The sequence below is a fragment of the Caretta caretta genome, chromosome 6 (genome assembly GCF_965140235.1).
Source record: "Caretta caretta isolate rCarCar2 chromosome 6, rCarCar1.hap1, whole genome shotgun sequence".
Lineage (NCBI taxonomy): Eukaryota > Metazoa > Chordata > Testudines > Cheloniidae > Caretta > Caretta caretta.
Window position 1 is genome coordinate 127,948,639 of NC_134211.1, and position 21,595 is coordinate 127,970,233.

The window sequence follows — 21,595 nt, forward strand, 5'->3', positions numbered from 1 at the left end:
AAGACGGAGATGCATCTCATTCCAGTGGAGCTAGAGCAGAGCAGGAGAACCAGACAAATAGTAAGGAATTGTGCCCTCAAAGTACCATCCTCTTCCTCAGGCTGGATGTAAACACCATAACATGGATGAAAACAGTGTAGACAGAACTCTTGTGTCAGTCAAGTCTGCCCGCCTGCTTTCATGGAAAAAAAAACATTCTCAACAACAGGGTACAGGAGGGAAATTATTCCATTCCTCTCCCCTGGGACAGCAAGCCAGGCAGGCGTTGGAAGTAAACACAAAACCTTATGTGTCAAAGCTTGGGACATTAAAATCTCAAAGTACTGTTGTTCCAGGGATTAGAATAATGCGAGGACTCTGCTGGCTGTCAAGATCTCCAAAAAGCTGGGCTGCTATGTGTCAAACTTCAGCCTCCAGACAGGAGTAAGTTATTATGAGTCTTTTAATGCTGTTAATTCTTTTGTATTCCTTAATCTTCTTCAAATGTTCTTGGAGCCTGGCCAGGCCAGAATGTATATTCCAAATCGCTGAAAGTTATGGATTCTTCTCCGTATATTTCACTTGTCAGATTTAAAGGCTGTTTTGGGAAAGCTGAGAAAAAAACCCTAGGATTAGCTTCTACAGAAACTTTATTTTGCAAAGCACACTGGCAAGAACTGTACAAATGAGCTCATCTGAAATACCTAGCACGTGCACAAAACAGCCAGGAGAGCTCCCATAGGTCTGTCAATATCTTGAAGCTCGAGTTGGACAAAAACAGCTCAGGTGTGGCTAGGTCTAAAAGGATCTATGCCCTTATCCAGCCATTGTCTCTTTATTGGAGCCAAGAGGACTATCCATATGAATAAAGTCTGTTTGCAGGATTAGGAGCCAAAGGCCCCTATCCTGCAGCTGGTTCTGCATGGGTGCAAATGGCCAGCCATACAGGTCTGTTTGCATGATTGAGGTCTAAATGTTTTCCATCCTCCACCCTTTGTCTATTTAGGCTCCAATCCTGCAATCACTAATGCATGGGCTTCTGGTTAAGCACACTGTCCCAGGGCTGATACACCCCGTCACCCTTTGGGGTGGGAGAGAGGTGCATTAAGGCCCCATGGTTGAGTCTGTAGGGCTTCCCCCAGGCTTGGGGCTGCGTGGCCCTGTGGCCTGAGACTATAGTCCAGCCCTTGGGCTCAGGACAGTGTGGTCAGAGTCAATAGTGTGGGTGGTGGCCAGGATAGGGGAACCTGGGCCCGCCCTCTCCACCAGGTCTCAACCCAGGGCATTGTCAGTGGTGCGGTTGCCCACCAACTCAGAGGGGATCCTACCGAAACTTCCCTGCCAAGTTTCCCTGGGTCACTTCCTACCCAATCCTCTGCAGTTTGCTGCCTCCGGGTCTCCCGGGTCTCTCCCCTCTCTGTGGTGTCCAGAGCCTGTATTTCAGGGTCTGTCTCCGTCTGGCTGTCCTCTGTGTCCTGGAGCGCAGGCATTCCTCCTCCAGGAGACAGCAGTGCACTTCCTTCCTCGCTGACGGTCAGCCCAGACGGAGCTGCTCTGCTGCCTTTTATATCCTGTCTCCAGCTGGAGCATGCCCAGCAGAGACAAGAGGGTGTTGCCTCCTAGGCCAAGAGAGAAGGGTTAACCCCTGCTGCATCAGTGCGGGGCTGATACACCCCGTCACAAACACAAATAACTTCAATGGGGCTACCTGGGTGGGTAAAGTTCAGCATACAAAGTACTATAGTAGAACCTCAGAGTTACGAACACCTGGGGAATGGAGGCTGTTTGTAATTCTGAAATGTTCATAACCCTGAACAAAATGTTATGGTTGTTCTTTCAAAAGTTTACAACTGAACATTGACTTAAAACAGCTTTGAAACTTTACTATGCAGAAGGAAAATGCTGCTTTCCCTTTATTTTTTTTGTTAGTAATTTACGTTTAACACAATACTGTACTGTAATTGTTTTTTGCCTTTTTTTCATTTGTCTCTGCTGGTGCCCGATTGTGTATTTCTGGTTCCAAATGAGGTCTGTGGCTGACACAGTTTGTAACTCGGGTGTTCGTAACTCTGAGGTTCTACTGTATTTGCCGGATCAGAGGCTCAGAACGTTAGATCTTCTAGGCAAGGACTGACATATATTGTCTTTCTAGCGCCTAGCAAAGCGAGACCTTGATCTCAGTGGAAGCCCTTAGCTAGAACCATAGTAGCAATATTTGTCATGCAGAGCTTATGCAAAGAAATGACAATACAAGGACAAAAGGAGAAAAATCAAAACCAGCCTAGCTGTAAAACAGTAACAAAAAATAGCAAAAATATCCCCAGCAGCTATGATCATCTCTCATAATATTAAAGATGGAGCAAGGCCCAAAGGAAATTACAACACACTACAGATTAAGCAAACTGTCTCCCAGGTAACTGTGCTGTCTCCCGTGCCACAATCAGCCATCATTCATTAAACCATAAAGTATATGTTTATTGCATGGCAAAGGCAGTGGTGTTCATAAAGGAGTCCCAAAGTGTGCGGACTGTCAGCTCATACGTAACCTTTTTGGTAATGAAATCTGTTCAGATTACCTGCTTGACTAAACCATGCCAGACGGCAAGAGAAGGACTTGGGATCTCTCCAGAAATTTAAAATAGCCTTACAGGCCCCAAACAAAAAAGCTGAGCAGCAATCTGTCTCAGAGCAACATCTGGGCTCTCTCACAGCACAGTGCTCAGAAGAATCAAAATGGGCACGATGTCCAAATGTTAACGGTTTATTTGTACTCTGTGACTACGTATGCCCCAAGTTTGCTACATCAAACAGCCCTAAACGATATGCCCTGGTAATCCTTTTCCGAGGGCATCTAAAGCCACTCCTGCATACTATTTCTGAGAAATATAAGCTCTGTGCAATCTTACATCTACGGGCTAGATTCTGCTCTCATTAGTAGAGTGAGATCAGTAGTAATCTCACTCTACTAATGAGAGTAAAGTACTAGACTAGTGAGTAACGATGGGAGAATCTGGCCCTAAAACAGCCAGACCCTACTGGCTTGAGTCCTGATTCTGCAGCCTTTATTCACACCAAGCAGCACATAGAATCATAGAATCATAGAATATCAGGGTTGGAAGGGACCCCAGAAGGTCATCTAGTCCAACCCCCTGCTCGAAGCAGGACCAATTCCCAGTTAAATCATCCCAGCCAGGGCTTTGTCAAGCCTGACCTTAAAAACCTCTAAGGAAGGAGATTCTACCACCTCCCTAGGTAACGCATTCCAGTGTTTCACCACCCTCTTAGTGAAAAAGTTTTTCCTAATATCCAATCTAAACCTCCCCCACTGCAACTTGAGACCATTACTCCTCGTTCTGTCATCTGCTACCATTGAGAACAGTCTAGAGCCATCCTCTTTGGAACCCCCTTTCAGGTAGTTGAAAGCAGCTATCAAATCCCCCCTCATTCTTCTCTTCTGCAGGCTAAACAATCCCAGCTCCCTCAGCCTCTCCTCATAAGTCATGTGTTCCATACCCCTAATCATTTTTGTTGCCCTTCGCTGGACTCTCTCCAATTTATCCACATCCTTCTTGAAGTGTGGGGCCCAAAACTGGACACAGTACTCCAGATGAGGCCTCACCAATGTCGAATAGAGGGGAACGATCACGTCCCTCGATCTGCTCGCTATGCCCCTACTTATACATCCCAAAATGCCATTGGCCTTCTTGGCAACAAGGGCACACTGCTGACTCATATCCAGCTTCTCGTCCACTGTCACCCCTAGGTCCTTTTCCGCAGAACTGCTGCCTAGCCATTCGGTCCCTAGTCTGTAGCTGTGCATTGGGTTCTTCCGTCCTAAGTGCAGGACCCTGCACTTATCCTTATTGAACCTCATCAGATTTCTTTTGGCCCAATCCTCCAATTTGTCTAGGTCCTTCTGTATCCTATCCCTCCCCTCCAGCGTATCTACCACTCCTCCCAGTTTAGTATCATCTGCAAATTTGCTGAGAGTGCAATCCACACCATCCTCCAGATCATTTATGAAGATATTGAACAAAACCGGCCCCAGGACCGACCCTTGGGGCACTCCACTTGATACCGGCTGCCAACTAGACATGGAGCCATTGATCACTACCCGTTGAGCCCGACAATCTAGCCAGCTTTCTACCCACCTTATAGTGCATTCATCCAGCCCATACTTCCTTAACTTGCTGACAAGAATACTGTGGGAGACCGTGTCAAAAGCTTTGCTAAAGTCAAGAAACAATACATCCACTGCTTTCCCTTCATCCACAGAACCAGTAATCTCATCATAAAAGGCGATTAGATTAGTCAGGCATGACCTTCCCTTGGTGAATCCATGCTGGCTGTTCCTGATCACTTTTTTCCTCTCATGCAAGTGCTTCAGGATTGATTCTTTGAGGACCTGCTCCATGATTTTTCCAGGGACTGAGGTGAGGCTGACTGGCCTGTAGTTCCCAGGATCCTCCTTCTTCCCTCACATACTCACACACAAGGAGACTTTGCAAGTGTTTGCACTGAAGTGGCCTTTGCACCATGAAGCGCTGTTTCAGTTCAGTGAGTGATGGGCCCTGGGGAGCAATGGCCGATGTCAGTGAAGGATTTGCCCCCGCAGGAAGGAGAACAGTGGTTTGGAAGCCAATTACTTTTTCACTTCCATCATAAACAGGCCCTAGTTTGACAGTCTTTCCAGCCATGGAACGGGGAACCAAGCAGTGCTTAATTTGTGCCAGCACTTGCCAGGGCTGAGCCCTGTCATCTCTAGGCTTGGCAGTTCAGAGCCCTGGCACCTCTGGGCTTGCCACAACAGTTGTGAAAATAAAAAGAAAGGCTTGAGCCCCAGCACCTCTTTTATTACAAATTAAGACTCTCTGGGCCCTCATTTTAATTCCAGATTTTTAAAAAAAAACAAAACAAAACCTACCATTGGAAGCCAAAGATCGATCTTCAAATTTCAGAACCCTACAAGTAAGTTTCTTTTAAAGCTTTTACGATTTACCTTTAAGTACCTAGCAGTCATCACCACCGCATCAAAGTTTAATTTGCTCTATTTCACCACAATGTCCTCACTATATTGAGGCCAAGGATTAATTACTACCTGCTAATAAAAAGACAAATTAAATGCAAACAGCCACCAGACTGAATTATTAAATAATTACCTGTTTCAGCCTACATTGGGTCCTACTGCCTGTTTGGTTTATTTATTAGCACGTAATCACTTTATATTTTCACCTCTGATGTGTTAAGTCTACAAAGGCGACTAGACAAAAGTTGCCTTAACTAGGACAGAGTGTGTGTTCCACTTGTGGGTTACATTTTGGGGCAGGCAGATAAGGTGTGCTTGGTAACTTTCAGCCAAGAATTTGGGTGGTATCCTGGACTTTGACTTCTCTTCCCACCTCACTTTGGTTCTTTAGCTGTCCCCTGTTGCTGTCTCTTGTTTAATATCTCTGCAATTTGTAACTACGTAACCCTTTCATTTGCACAACCACGAGCCTTTGCTCTCTTGTGGCTCACCTTTGGATTGCTGTAGTAGTGTTTCAGCACGTTTGTCTACACGGCCCATCCCATGGCTTGCCAGCAATTGGTAAAGAGTGCAGCAGTGTTTACAGCTTTCCCTGTTCCTTATTGCACTCACCATGTGTTATTCAGTGAATTGCATTGATTAACGAGGCTTTGGGCTAGTTTTAAGGGCTCAGTATTCTTCCATGGAGAATCTTGCAGGAGGGGAATCTGACATGGTATTTCCATTCTCTTATGGCAGCTACTCCAAGTCTGTGGAAAGAGCACAGACTGAGGTCTGGCAGCTGTGCCCGGGGCTCTGAGGTCCTGCAGGGAATTCTCCCTGTAGATATGTGCAGCTTGCCATGGAAGGGCTGCTGTTCCATGGTGCTTTGCCCCTCGGCCCATTGGCAGCACGTCTCTCTCGGTCACCATGCTCCCGTGGGCCCCCCACTCTGAGGTGGGAGTGGGCACAGCAACAAGCAACCTTGACTCCCAGTGGGACTTCTTCTGAACATGCCACAGGAACACTGGGGGCAGATCACCTTCTGGAGCAGTGATCCTCTACCCTGTGAAAAGCACCCCCATGAAGCATTCACACCAAGGGACTTCCATGGGTCCAGAGGGGGAAGTGAACAAGCCAGCACATTACTGTTTGCTTTAGCTCTATACTCCAGCATATTACAGCTGTTCCCTAGCCATGCTTCCCTCCCCTCAAAAACAGCTTCTGATTTCTGTCCTGTATTTTATCTGCTCCTCTCTCAGGGAGCTGAGTGCATGCTAATGACTGCTGTGGTTGCTAGTGGTGATGCAAGTGCTCATGTTTTAAACGGAGCTCGATACTCTTTGCTAAGCACGAATTTTTAGCTTCATCATGCACAGTGCAAGAAAGGAAGCCAGCCAGATTGTCACAGTGCTCCTACAGGTCAGAGACACCTCTCTGCAGGTAGAATTTGAACTGGTGTGCAGAAGAGTAGCTAAGCTAATGCTGTGAAATCCAGCCGAATTCCTCCTGAAATATTAGGAGACAAGACTTTGCAGTGCTGCCAATGGACATAAAGCACCTTGTGGCTGTGTATGCATGTCCCGGCCTGAAAGGAGGGTGCCTGGGGGTACGCAGACATTGTCATTAAGTCCACTTGTCCATCTCTGACCTCACCACTCTGGAGTCTAAGGACCAGTGAAAAGTCAATAGCAAGGCCCTTTGGTGCAGGGCAGCGTGACCTAGTAGCCAGCACCCGAGGAGCCACCAGCAAGGCCCAGGTAGAGGGGTCCGGGCCCACCCAGCTCCACTGGGCCCTGATTCAGGGCCCTGGCAGTGGCGGAGCGGTCCATCACTGGCTCAGCGGGGAATCCCACTGAAACAAGCTGAGCTTACCTGTGTGGGAGATATCATTCCGTCACCCTCCCTGGGTCACTTCCTATCATTGTCTCTGGCATGGCAGTCCATGAGGCTTCAGTGTTTCCAGGCTCCACAGCACTGGTCACTTCCTTGGGCTCCTTTGGTCGCAGGGGTCCAGGCTGACCCTTGGGGCCACCAATCTCCGCAGGCAGGGGCTGTAGCCTGTCCTCAGTGGGAACTTCCAGCACAGGTCCTTCCCCTCTGGCATCCAGCTCCGAATGATCTGGGCTTCCTCCCTTTATACTGCTGCAGCATCTGGAGCATGCCCAGTCCAGCCTAGGGGGTGGGTTTTACATCATCTTGGCTAGTGCAGTGTATGCACACTCCGTCACACACCTGCAGAATGCTCTTTCCCATAGCATTTTCATAATTTGCCAAAACGAGCTTCATAATGTGAAGGAAAATGGTGCTGAAAATGTTTTCCATAGAAGTTAGGTCTTAAAATGCTTGAGTTATATCAAGACACTAGCCTCACTTTATTGGGAATGAATTATCCAGATCCTCCTAACTTCTACAGGTTGAAAGAATAGATTTACACACCTATATAATGTAGCCAAACATTATAAACAATTCACTTGGAGACTTGCCAGAGTTTTTTCATTTAACAGGGGGAGGATAAGAATCAGGGAAATCATATTTAATTCATCTGGAGAGCACTTAACAATTGGTGACCCTTCTGTGGTTGTAATTTTCAGAATTACTTTCCCAGGTTATAGACTCAAAAAAGGATTTAGAAAGACCACAACATGAAGAAACTAAACTGGAGGGGTGACATTCGCCATTCGGCGAATCATGTTCATAAAACAGCAGCAGCATAGGGCTTCAGTGGTACCTTTGCACACTCTGAGGAAGCAGCATAAAACGTGTGGTTCAACGCCCTAGAAGTAGGTAGAGTAGCGTGAAGGGATGCACGGACACACTTTAGAAAGGGAGACTTGGCTGGAGAGAAGATTAGTAGAGCTGCTCGGAAGAGTTGTTGATGAAACATTTTCATTGGAATTGACCAATTGGTCAAAATCTAAATGTTCTGCAGAGACTGGTCAGATCACTTGACTGTCTCCTTGGCAACTTACCTGGCAGGATGCTGGAGAGCTCAGGGACTGTGGCTCCAGGGCAGATTGTCATGCAGAAACCAGCTAGGGGCCATGGCCCTTGGGAAGCCATCCAGACAGATTGCCCCAGAGCTGGGGACCCCAGGGTTTCCAGGGTCCACAGCCTTGAGTCAGCCAGCCAAATAGCTGAGCTGCTCACAAAAATATGCAGTCTCATTAAAAATAGCCACTGTCCCTGAGGATTGCAGGGGAGCAAATGTTGTACCCATATTTGAAAAAGGCCCTAGGGTGATCAGAGAATTATAGACCAGTAAGCCTTACTTTCGCACCTGCCAAATCATACATAAACCTTTTCATCAGTAGATCTCAAAGCACTTTACGGAGGAGGTCGGTATCATTATTATTGATTCTGTCAGCTTCAGAAAGTGACCCATGTGTCACTGCCAACAGCTCAAGGAAGACCTCTGCTCAACATGCAGCTGAAGCCAAAAGCAGGTGTCAAGTTGGACAAGGAGCATGACGGTAAAAAATACAAAGCCTATTCTAATCCTTCCATAGAAATCAGTGGTGCGGCCTCATCTGGACACTGTGTGCAGTACTGGTTACCCCATCTCAAAAGGACATTGCAGAATTGGGAGCGGGGGCTCACAGAAGGGGGACAAGAATGACCGGGACTTGGAAAAATTCTACAAAAAGAGATTGAGAAGACTGGGATTGTTCTCCTTAGAAAGAAGACAAATATGGGGTTATGCTAACATAACGAACCATCTTGAGAAGCAGGTCTGGAACTTCTGTTTTGCCTGTCTCATAATGGAAGAACAAAGGGTCATTCAGAAATTAAAATGTGGGACATTTAAAATAAAAAAAGAAACCCTTTTTCCTATAATGTGTAACAAGACTGTGGAACTCCGAGCCACAGGAAGTTGTTGAGGCCAAGAACTTAGATTTAAAGAGGGATTGGACAATTATATGGATAACAAGAATATCCTGAGTTTTCATAGTTAATGATACTTTTGTGAAAGGTGTGATGCTTGCAGACTAGTGCCTGCTCTTGCCAAGCCCCCTGGCCTCTCTAAACACTGGCAAAGGCATAGATAGAAACTAGTCTGGCCTCACCTGTGTGTTAGTGTTGTTAAAATAAGTATTAGAGTTATAAGAATGTGTTTAGTATTTAGACTTTCTGACACGCATGTACAATGCTGCATGTATTAATCTCATAACATCTGTACCCCATGTTATAAGGTAATTAAGTGTTTCTTTTGTAACTATAAAAGTGTTTGCTCTAAAACTGTAAACCCTCCACCATCAATAATGAAGCAATATAAAGTGTGAAATGCTAGTTTACCACAAAAGGTGTCATCTCTTCTCCAACAAAAGAAGGCCCATAGATACCAGATAAGCCATTGTGAACCATAAGAGTATAAGAACCCCCATATTGGGTCAGACCAATAGTCCATCTAGCCCAGTATCCTCTCTTCTGACAATGGCCCAATGCCAGGTGCTTCAGAGGGAATGAACAGAACAGGTAATCATCAAGTGATCCACCCCCTGTTGTCCACTCCTAGCTTCTGGCAAACAGATGCTAGGGACACCATCCCTGCCCATCCTGGCTAATAGCCATTGATGGACCTATCTTCCATGAATGTATTTAGTTCTTTTTTGAACCCTGTTATAGTTTTGGCCTTCACAACATCCTCTGGCAAAGAGTTCCACAGGTTGAAACACCAGTGGACAAAAGACTTTGTGCACGTCTCCTCTTCATGGATATGAGGGGAGCAATCAAACACTTGTCCCATCAGTTTGAGCTCAAGAAGAGAGGGCAAAACTTCTAAGCATAAGCAAGGGATCCCTGACTGTTCAGCTTGGGTTAGCCCTAATGGACATATAGAGCGTGCACATTACAGCAGCTTCTACGACTTTTTGAAACCCAAGGAATGGCTATAGGCGGTGTTTGTGGTATGAGATCTGAGGTATAATTGACCTGGGGTAAGTGACTGGTCCTTAGGGACTGGGAGTAACCTGAAAATTGTTGTGATTTTTGGAGTAAGGGACCGTCTATCACAAAGGAAGCTTGCCTGGGTGGCTAGCTAGACTGGAGTGCCTGAAGGACCGTCTGTAACTCTGTGGTTAGGCTGCTGTGGTGCCTGAGGAGTTCACACTTGATACTTGGTTGGTGAAATCGAAGTATAAAACTCCCAACCAGTGTGGGGTTTGTGTCCTGGTTTGTAACAATCTGCCCTGAGGTTGGTACTCATGTTCGTGAGTCACTCCAGACAGCTTGACAGAAGACATATTAAACCTTGTGCTCCAGGGCTTGAGGTCATCTGTACCAATTTGATATCACCATCAGAGTTAACATGGGGCAGATTATCCCACATCTGGATGAACAGCAGTGTTCTCACACCCTCCCCTAAAGCATCTGGCGCTGGCCGCGCTCAGAGTCAGGACACAGGACTAGCTGGGCAAGCAAGCTGCTGGTGGCCTAGAATCCATGAATCACAGTGACCTTGATTCTTCATTTCTTTTCAAAACTTACAGTTGTGAGACCTGGCTTCATTTCAGCATTTTTTGTCCTTCATTCACTTCCTGCAAATAACCGTAAGAGTTTGTTCAATTCAGGGCATCTCTGAGCCAGGCTGTTACAGACAAAAAGTTCCCTCACGTTTAGCTACGTGCTAAGACCAGTGTCTACCGGTTCAACTCACACTTCCATTTTGAGCTTCACAACTACGTCCAAAACTCTTCTGTTGTAAACTTCACATCCATAACATCAGCCATTAGTTGCAGAGAAAGGCCTCTCTTTGAGCTAAATGAGAACCATAATGGGTTTGAGTCCCCCCTCACATCAGTGAAACTTGATTGAGTCAGACTGCAAATTTGATTTACACCAGTCATTGAACGGAACGGGTCACAAACTGCATGCCGGCAGTCCCCTTTCAGAAATCTCCATCAAACCCTTGTTCCCAGGGAGCAACTGAGCCTGAAGAATGAACTCCAGTTAGATTAAGGCAGAAAGCAAACTCCCTCACTGCTCACTACTGCTCTCCCCACCCCCCCAAGAAAAGAAACCATCACAAACAATATAAACATGCCCTCAAAGACTAAAAAGAATTTGTAAAACCGTAACACCGTCATCTGTTAACTGCTGCCGTAAGAATATTTTGCTCATGCCGTTTGAACTGAAGTCTTCAACTTACTGTTTTCTTACTCTGCTACGGACTCGAGTATTTTAAATACCAGAGCTACTCTTCCACATGTGCAATGCAGCCTATTTAAAAGGATTCACTACTGGCCTAATAAAGCAGAGCCCAAGTTTATGCACAAATGTTTCTGATCCTACTCCTCAATATTTTCGTTAGTGACTTGGATGATTGAGTGCAGAGGACACCAAGCCGGAGGGGTTGCAAGCATGTTGGAGGACAGGATTAGAATTAAAAAGGACCTTGACAAATTGGATGAAATTCAATGAAGACAAGTGCAAACTACTTCACGTTGGAAGGAGTAAATCGGATGCACAGCCACAGAACAGGGAACATCTGGTGAGGTGCTCATACTGCAGAAAAGGAACTGGGGGTTAGCGTGGATCACAAATGGAGGAAGAGCCAACAAAGTGAGGCGGCTGGGAAGGAGACAAATAGAATTCTGGGGTGGATTAATGGCAGTGTTGCATGAGCCATGGTGCCACGGGGCAGTCCGCCCCTTGAAGGGCCAGGAAGCAGCCAGCCCTGTTCTGGAGAGTAGCTCAGCAGGCAGGTGCTGGGAATCAGCCAACCCAGCTAGTGATTGGGTGTGATGTTTCCCAGCTAGGAGATATAAACCAGGGCCCCAGGTCCAGGAGGGCGCTGGGGATGTTCTCTCCTGTGACGGCAGCAGAAGGCCCCAAAAGGGCAAGCTCTGAGACTGGGGAAGGCCCAGACTGTTACTGGAGGCCAGAGAGCCCCACAGTGTCAGCTGAATCAGGACTGTTGTTTTATGTTAATGTTCTACATGTCCTGGGCGGTGGGTGATGGATACAACTCAGCTGGGCACAGCCAGTTGTATGTCCTACGCTTGTGAGTTTGGGCCACCAGCCTCCATGTGGGAGGTAGTTGTCCTGCTCTACTCACTGCTGGTGAGCTCCCAGGTGGAGTATTGAGTCTATCTGTGGATACCACACTTTAAGATTGACATGGGCAAATTGTAGATAAAGTCCAGAGGAGAGCAGCAAAAAGTGATGAAAGACTTAGAAAATCTGACTTAGGAGGAAAGGTTAAAGAAACATGGTATGTTTACTCTAGAGACGGCAAGGATGTGGGTGGGGGGAACTTATAACAGTCTTCAGGTGTGTTAAGTGCTGTGTGATGGGGTTTGACTCACTGCTGTGATGCCTCCTGCTGGCTTTCCTGGGAATTAGCTTAGTTCACCCGTGCGCCCTGTCTGGTAACATCTCACCACCATCACGACTGCTCCAGGAAGCACATTGTCCCAAAAAACACAGTGTCCTCTTCAGGACACAGCCATCCGGCCATGTCACCCGCTGTTCAACCCCCTTCCAGAGGAACCATACTCCACTGTCCAGGCATTTCCTCAGTGGCAAGTGGGAGTAGGGGGGGGACCTGGGACCACCAACTTCTCTGGGTCCCAGCCCAGGGACCCTGTAGATGGTAGCCATGTGCTGCATCCCCTCCAACCCCACAGTCTATTCCATGGGTCACTTTCCCATAGCCCCAGCACCTTCTCCGGCCCTTGTCTCAGGGTCTCAGCAAGTCAGCCATCAGCCGGGAGCTCCCTCTCACTCCCCTAATCCTGGCCAGCCCTGCTCTGTCCAAGGTGCTAGCTGCCCTCTGCCTGCAAGACAGCCAGTCCTCCTCCCTCCCCGAGCTCCAGGGAGTGACAGACTTGCTCTGCCCTGCGGCTCTTCTTATATGGGCCTGTCCGACCCTGATTGGCTTCTCCTCGCAGCCCTCTCCAGTTGGCTGTCTCCTGCACAGCCTCCCTAGGGTCTTCTCCAATTGGCTGCCAGTTGTGCATCCTCCCTAGAGTTGCTTTAATCCCTTTCAGGCCAGTGGGGGCAGGCGCCCCATCACACACTGTATTAAAGAGGATGCTGATCAATTGTTCTATCCTCGGTGGAAGTGGAGGACAAGCAATGGACTTAATCTGTATCAAGGGAGCTTTTAGCTTAGATGTTAGGGGGGGGAAATGCCCACCTCTCTGGACAGTTAAGCACTAGATAGGCTTCCAAATGAGATTGTGGAAACTTTGTCAATGGGGTGTTTAAGAATGGGCAGAGGTGACACGTGCAGGGGGTGGGGCATGTAGGGTCACACGCCCCCCTCAGATTTGCTGCTTGGTTTGTACTGAGCATGTTTACATGGACTGGGACTGAGCATGCTCAGTAACGCTGCTGAAGCCAGCTGCCCTCACTCTGTCCCCCCTCGCTCCCCCACCACTATCGGCAGGCACGGATCGTCTCTGAGAACCAGTTACTAGACAAACACCTGCTAGGGGTGATCTAGGTGTACTTGGTCGTGCCTCTCAAAGTTCCTTCCTGCCCTTCCTTGCTATGGTTCTATTACTACATTTACATAAACACTTTGCAAGATGGTTTATTAGGGAAAAGTTAACCCTTTGGGAACTACAGCTAGTCAATTGGCTAATTTGGGTTTTTTTGCCTGGGCTATTGAGGGAGGGTTTTGTAGCTATTGGGAGGCAGGAAGGGCTGTATCTCTTCTCAGCAATGAACTCTGAATGGTCCTATCTCCCCACCTGCAGCCCTTCTCTCATAGAAGGCATTGAGAGGCATTCCAGGGAAAGGTCTAAAGGATGTGGGACAATTGTGAGCCTGCTTCTTAATCTTAATCACTGCATCAGAGGCAAGGGGCCTATGATGATTGACATATGCTGAGGATCTGGCCAAGGGTGTACAGTGTTAACCACTTAACCGATAAGCATCAGTCTTATTGGTAATGTATTCCATTAATAATTAAACTCCACTGCCAGCCCGTGCTCGGGTCCCAGTGTAGTGTGGCAGCCAGGACCCTGGGCACGGGGCCGGCAGGTGAGATCCTGGGCATGGGGTAGCAGCAGAGACCTTGGGTACAGGGCTAGTAGCCAGGTTTCTGGGTGTGGGACAGCAGGAGAGTCCTGGGCGCCGGGCAGCAGCCAGGATGATGGGCGTGGGCAGCTGTCGGGATCCCGGGCACGGGGCGGCTGCAAGGACCCCAGGTGCAGGGGAGCAACAGAGCCCCAGGAGTGGGGCGGCAGCAGGGATCCCAGGCGTGGGGTGGCAGTGGAGCCCCACATAAAATGCAGGGGTGCTGCAGCACCCCAGTTCCCTGCCTATGCTGTGAACTTAACAGTTAAACATTTAACCGAAAGAATTTTAATAGTTTAAACGGTTACTTTTTAAAAACGTTATTTACATCCCTAATCTGGCCCTCTACATGTACCTGTTTGAATGCAATGCAAGGACTGGACACGATGCCCTCTTCCTTTCACCATCTCTTTCGAATCTTCCTCTGTTAGATGTTCCCTGCTTGGCCAGCGCGTGAGTGAGGACAGAGGGTGTCTGTACATAATTTCCTTATCATTTTAGGTGTATGACTCCAGTTTTATCATTAGTTTCCCAGCACTGTTTTGAACATTTCCAGATTCTTGCTAATAGTTTTTCTTCAATTCTTGCTCCCAATTAACCTTTCATATTTCCTTTAATCCAGCAAACTGCACTTTCTGCCATTTACATTTTTTATCTTACTAATTGCATTTTTTCATCTCCATCTTTTGGTTTCAAATCTAATTATATTGTTATCACTGGCATTTGGATGGTGTAAAACCACTGGGTTATTGATAACTTCTGTTCATTATTAAATTAAAATTTGCCTTATTGTTCATTGCTTAACATTTTGATGTGGAAAGCTGCGGTTGGCTGTGCAACCATTCTGAATGTTTCCTTGGTTTACGGAAGCTCTTATTAAGTCATTCCATCCAGACTTCTTTCATTTTTTCAAATGTAATTCAGCCTTACTCTTGCCCACCTTTATTCAAAATACACTATGCAGCAAGAGAATAGACAGGCATAAAATGCACTTCCATTGTGTGAATGTTTCAAGTGTTCCTAAACAAAACTGAACATTCATAGAGTGCATAGCAACATTTATCATAGAATCATAGAATCATAGAATATCAGGGTTGGAAGGGACCCCTGAAGGTCATCTAGTCCAACCCCCTGCTCGAAGCAGGACCAATTCCCAGTTAAATCATCCCAGCCAGGGCTTTGTCAAGCCTGACCTTAAAAACCTCTAAGGAAGGAGATTCTACCACCTCCCTAGGTAACGCATTCCAGTGTTTCACCACCCTCTTAGTGAAAAAGTTTTTCCTAATATCCAATCTAAACCTCCCCCACTGCAACTTGAGACCATTACTCCTCGTTCTGTCATCTGCTACCATTGAGAACAGTCTAGAGCCATCCTCTTTGGAACCCCCTTTCAGGTAGTTGAAAGCAGCTATCAAATCCCCCCTCATTCTTCTCTTCTGCAGGCTAAACAATCCCAGCTCCCTCAGCCTCTCCTCATAACTCATGTGTTCCAGACCCCTAATCATTTTTGTTGCCCTTCGCTGGACTCTCTCCAATTTATCCACATCCTTCTTGTAGTGTGGGGCCCAAAACTGGACACAGTACTCCAGATGAGGCCTCACCAATGTCGAATAGAGGGGAACGATCACGTCCCTCGATCTGCTCGCTATGCCCCTACTTATACATCCCAAAATGCCATTGGCCTTCTTGGCAACAAGGGCACACTGCTGACTCATATCCAGCTTCTCGTCCACTGTCACCGCTAGGTCCTTTTCCGCAGAACTGCTGCCTAGCCATTCGGTCCCTAGTCTGTAGCTGTGCATTGGGTTCTTCTGTCCTAAGTGCAGGACCCTGCACTTATCCTTATTGAACCTCATCAGATTTCTTTTGGCCCAATCCTCCAATTTGTCTAGGTCCTTCTGTATCCTATCCCTCCCCTCCAGCGTATCTACCACTCCTCCCAGTTTAGTATCATCCGCAAATTTGCTGAGAGTGCAATCCACACCATCCTCCAGATCATTTATGAAGATATTGAACAAAACCGGCCCCAGGACCGACCCTTGGGGTACTCCACTTGATACCGGCTGCCAACTAGACATGGAGCCATTGATCACTACCCGTTGAGCCCGACAATCTAGCCAGCTTTCTACCCACCTTATAGTGCATTCATCCAGCCCATACTTCCTTAACTTGCTGACAAGAATACTGTGGGAGACCGTGTCAAAAGCTTTGCTAAAGTCAAGAAACAATACATCCACTGCTTTCCCTTCATCCACAGAACCAGTAATCTCATCATAAAAGGCGATTAGATTAGTCAGGCATGACCTTCCCTTGGTGAATCCATGCTGGCTGTTCCTGATCACTTTTTTCCTCTCATGCAAGTGCTTCAGGATTGATTCTTTGAGGACCTGCTCCATGATTTTTCCAGGGACTGAAGTGAGGCTGACTGGCCTGTAGTTCCCAGGATCCCCCTTCTTCCCTTTTTTTCGCTTTTTATAACAGTTATCAAAAGCTAGCTGCTGGACCAACCATATGCATTTTAGCATAAGAATGTAACAATGACCATAGTGGGTCAGATCACTGGTCCATTTGGCTCAATATCCTGTCTTCTGTCAGTGGCTGCTCCCTGATGTTTCAAAGGGAATGAACAGAACAGAGCAATTTATCAAGTGAGCCACCCCCTGTCATCCAGTTTCATCTTCTGGCAATTGGAGATTTAAGGGCACCGAGAGCATGGGGTTGCATTCCTGACCATCCTGGCTAATAGCCATTCATGGACCTATTCTCCAGGAACTTACCCAATTCTTTTTTGAATGCATTTATACTTTTGGCCTTCACAACCACCCTAGCAACAAATTCCACAGGTTGACTATGCATTGTGTGAAGTAATATTTCCTTAAGTTGTTTTAAACCTGCTTCCTATTAATTCCACTGGGTGACCCCGGTTTGTGTGAAAAGGTAAATAACACTTCTTTATTCACTTTCTTCACACCATTCATGATTTTATAGACCACTGTCATATCCCCCCATAGCAAATGCTGAAGATGTCAGAACAAACACATCACCCTGTCCCATAAGTTTTTGCTTTCATGTCAGACCAAGCCCTGGTCTACACTAGGACTTTAGGTCGAATTTAGCAGCGTTAAATCGATATAAACCTGCACCCATCCACATGATGAAGCCCTTTATTTCGACTTAAAGGGCTCTTAAAATCGATTTCCTTACTCCACCCCTGACAAGTGGATTAGCACTTAAATCGGCCTTGCCGGGTCGAATTTGGGGTACTGTGGACACAATTCGACGGTATTGGCCTCCGGGAGCTATCCCAGAGTGCTCCATTGTGACCGCTCTGGACAGCACTCTCAACTCAGATGCACTGGCCAGGTAGACAGGAAAAGAACTGCGAACCTTTGAATCTCATTTCCTGTTTGGCCAGCGTGGCAAGCTGCAGGTGACCATGCAGAGCTCATCAGCAGAGAGGACCATGATGGAGTCCCAGAATCGCAAAGAGCTCCAGCATGGACCGAACGGGAGGTACGGGATCTGATCGCTGTATGGGGAGAGGAATCCGTGCTATCAGAACTCCGTTCCAGTTTTCGAAATGCCAAAACCTTTGTCAAAATCTCCCAGGGTATGAAGGACAGAGGCCATAACAGGGACCCGAAGCAGTGCCGCATGAAACTTAAAGAGCTGAGGCAAGCCTACCAGAAAACCAGAGAGGCGAATGGCCGCTCCAGGTCAGAGCCCCAAACATGCCGCTTCTATGATGAGCTGCATGCCATTTTAGGGGGTTCAGCCACCACTACCCCAGCCATGTTGTTTGACTCCTTCAACGGAGATGGAGGCAACACAGAAGCAGGTTTTGGGGACGAAGAAGATGATGATGATGATGAGGTTGTAGATAGCTCACAGCAAGCAAGCGGAGAAACTGCTTTTCCCGACAGCCAGGAACTGTTTCTCACCCTGGACCTGGAGCCAGTACCCCCTGAACCCACTCAAGGCTGCCTCCTGGACCCGGCAGGCGGAGAAGGGACCTCCGGTGAGTGTACCTTTTAAAATACTATACATGGTTTAAAAGCAAGCGTGTGAAAGGATTACTTTGCCCTGGCATTCGCGGCTCTCCTGGATGTACTCCCAAAGTCTTTGCAAAAGGTTTCTGGGAAGGGCAGCCTTATTGCGTCCTTCATGGTAGGACACTTTACCACTCCAGGCCAGTAACACGTACTCGGGAATCATTGTAGAACAAAGCATTGCAGTGTATGTTTGCTGGCGTTCAAACAACATCCGTTCTCTATCTCTCTGTGTTATCCTCAGGAGAGTGAGATATCATTCATGGTCACCTGGTTGAAATAGGGTGCTTTTCTTCAGGGGACACTCAGAGGAGCCCGTTCCTGCTGGGCTGTTTGCCTGTGGCTGAACAGAAATGTTCCCCGCTGTTAGCCACGGGGAGGGGGGAGGGTTGAGGGGATAGCCACACGGTGGGGGGGAGGCAAAATGCGACCTTGTAACGAAAGCACATGTGCTATGTATGTAATGTTAACAGCAAGGTTTACCCTGAAAGAGTGTAGCCACTGTTTTATAAAATGTGTCTTTTTAAATACTGCTGTCCCTTCTTTTTTTCTCCACCAGCTGCATGTGTTTCAACGATCACAGGATCTTCTCCTTCCCAGAGGCTAGTGAAGATTAAAAAGAAAAAAAAACGCACTCGTGATGAAATGTTCTCTGAGCTCATGCTGTCCTCCCACACTGACAGAGCACAGACGAATGCGTGGAGGCAAATAATGTCAGAGTGCAGGAAAGCACAAAATGACCGGGAGGAGAGGTGGCGGGCTGAAGAGAGTAAGTGGCGGGCTGAAGAGAGGGCTGAAGCTCAAATGTGGCGGCAGCGTGATGAGAGGAGGCAGGATTCAATGCTGAGGATGCTGGAGGACCAAACCAGTATGCTCCAGTGTATGGTTGAGCTGCAGCAAAGGCAGCTGGAGCACAGACCACCGCTACAGCCCCTCTGTAACCAACCGCCCTCCTCCCCAAGTTCCATAGCCTCCACACCCAGACGCCCAAGAACGTGGTGGGGGGGCCATCGGCCAACCAGCCACTCCGCCACAGAGGATTGCCCAAAAAAATGAAGGCTGTCATTCAATAAATTTTAAAGTTGTAAACTTTTAAAGTGCTGTGCTTAAAGTGCTGTGTGGCATTTTCCTTCCCTCCTCCACCACCCCTCCTGGGCTACCTTGGTAGTCATCCCCCTATTTGTGTGATGAATGAATAAAGAATGCATGAATGTGAAGCAACAATGACTTTATTGCCTCTGCAAGTGGTGATCGAAGGGGGGAGGGGCGGGTGGTTAGCTTACAGGGAAGTAGAGTGAACCAAGGGGCGGGGGGTTTCATCAAGGAGAAACAAACAGAACTTTCACACCGTAGCCTGGCCAGTCATGAAACTGGTTTTCAAAGCTTCTCTGATGCGTGCCGCGCCCTCCTGTGCTCTTCTAACCGCGATTTGCCTCAACCTCCCACCCCGCCATAAACGTCTCCCCCTTACTCTCACAGATATTGTGGAGCGCACAGCAAGCAGTAATAACAGTGGGAATATTGGTTTCGCTGAGGTTTAAGCGAGTCAGTAAACTGCGCCAGCGCGCTTTTAAACATCCAAATGCACATTCTATCACCATTCTGCACTTGCTCAGCCTGTAGTTGAACAGCTCCTGACTACTGTCCAGGCTGCCTGTGTACGGCTTCATGAGCCATGGCATTAAGGGGTAGGCTGGGTCCCCAAGGATACATATAGGCATTTCAACATCCCCAACAGTTATTTTCTGGTCTGGGAATAAAGTCCCTTCCTGCAGCTTTTGAAACAGACCAGAGTTCCTGAAGATGCGAGCGTCATGTACCTTTCCCAGCCATCCCACGTTGATGTTGGTGAAACATCCGTTGTGATCCACCAGAGCTTGCAGCACTTTTGAAAAGTACCCCTTGCGGTTTATGTACTCACCAGCTTGGTGCTCTGGGGCCAAGATAGGGATATGGGTTCCGTCTATGGCCCCACCACAGTTAGGGAATCCCATTGCAGCAAAGCAATCCACTATGACCTGCACATTTCCCAGGGTCACTACCCTTGATATCAGCAGATCTTTGATTGTGTGGGCTACTTGCATGACAGCAGCCCCCACAGTAGACTTGCCCACTCCAAATTGATTCCCAACTGACCGGTAGCTGTCTGGCATTGCAAGCTTCCACAGGGCTATCACCACTCGCTTCTCAACTGTGAGGGCTGCTCTCATCTTGGTATTCATGCGCTTCAGGGCAGGGGAAAGCAAGTCACAAAGTTCCATGAAAGTGCCCTTACACATGCGAAAGTTTCGCAGCCACTGGGAATCGTCCCAGACCTGCAACACTATGCGGTCCCACCAGTCTTGTTTCCCGAGCCCAGAATCAGCGTTCCACAGCATGAACCTGCCCCATTAGCACCATGATGCATGCATTGGCAGGGCCCATGCTTTCAGAGAAATCTGTGTCCATGTCCTGATCACTCACGTGACCGCGCTGACGTCGCCTCCTCGCCCGGTATCGCTTTGCCAGGTTCCAGTGCTGCATATACTGCTGGATAATGCGTGTGGTGTTTAATGTGCTCCTAATTGCCAAAGTGAGCTGAGCGGCCTCCATGCTTGCCTTGGTATGGCGTCCGCACAGAAAAAAGGCGCGGAACGATTGTCTGCCGTTGCTCTGACGGAGGGAGGGGCGACTGACGACACGACTTATAGGGTTGGCTTCAAGGAGCTCAAATCAACAAAGGAGGTGGCTTTACATCATGGAGTATTTCAGGCAGGACTTCACGGAGGGTTCCAATAAGAAATGGTGCACCTAAGTTATTGTTCTTATTGGAACAAGGAGGTTAGTCTGGCCTCTGATTGATACATGGCTAGATTTACCTCGCTGCACCTTCTCTGTGAGTGACTGCAGTGTGACCTAGAGGAATGAGTCCCCTAGACAGGGGAGGGGGGGAAGCAAATGAGTACAAAACAAATCTGGTCTTTCTTGTTTTGATCCACTCCATCTATCTTTTACATCTTTGGCTGGCAGCAGACGGTGCAGAAGGACTGCATGCCATCCACATCTCATGGCTGCTCGGCAGAAGATGGTACAATGGGACTGCTAGCAATCCGTATCGCCTGTCTGCTCACCATAAGACGGTTCAATAGGACTGACTGCAGGACTAAAGAGAATGACCTGGTCAAGTCACTCCAAATTTAGTCCCTGCGCCCATGTCTGTCCAGGCGCTCCCAGCCGACGTGGCCAGGAGCACCTCGGACATGACGATGACGGCTACCAGTCGTACTGTACCGTCTGCTGCCACAAGGCAAGGGGTTGATGCTGCAGTGTAGCAATGCAGTACCGCGTCTGCCAGCACCCAGGAGACATAGGGTGACGGTTACCTGAGCGGGCTCCATGCTTGCCGTGGTATGGCGTCTGCACAGGTAACTCAGGAAAAAGGCGTGAAATGATTGTCTGCCCTTGCTTTCACGGAGGGAGGGAGGGAACGGGGGCCTGACGATATGTACCCAGAACCACCCGCGACAATGTTTTAGCCCCATCAGGCATTGGGATC

At 47.9% G+C, this 21,595-nt stretch overlaps 1 protein-coding gene across 2 annotated transcripts; it reads left to right on the top strand.

Moving 5' to 3' along the window:
• The first annotated feature begins 327 nt into the window (after positions 1 to 327).
• Positions 328 to 19,157, top strand: LOC125639020 (uncharacterized). 2 transcript variants are annotated; one of them, XR_012668777.1, is made up of 2 exons: positions 328 to 423; positions 18,620 to 19,157. XR_012668777.1 is itself a non-coding variant. In XM_048855418.2 (2 exons), exons 1-2 carry the CDS (start codon positions 17,624 to 17,626, stop codon positions 19,114 to 19,116), a joined length of 903 nt encoding a protein of 300 aa, XP_048711375.2. In that variant the 5' UTR covers positions 17,433 to 17,623; the 3' UTR covers positions 19,117 to 19,157. The 2 variants fall into 2 exon arrangements, 1 of the variants encoding a protein (XP_048711375.2); XM_048855418.2 differs by lacking the exon at positions 328 to 423 and adding an exon at positions 17,433 to 18,029.
• The last annotated feature ends 2,438 nt before the right edge of the window (positions 19,158 to 21,595 follow it).

Coding starts and splice junctions, on each gene's coding strand:
- LOC125639020 (XM_048855418.2), top strand. CDS start 17,624: ATGAAGGACAGAGGCCATAACAGGGACCCGAAGCAGTGCCGCATGAAA. Junction 18,030..18,619: donor AGGCGGAGAAGGGACCTCCG/GTGAGTGTACCT, acceptor TTTCTCCACCAG/CTGCATGTGTTTCAACGATC.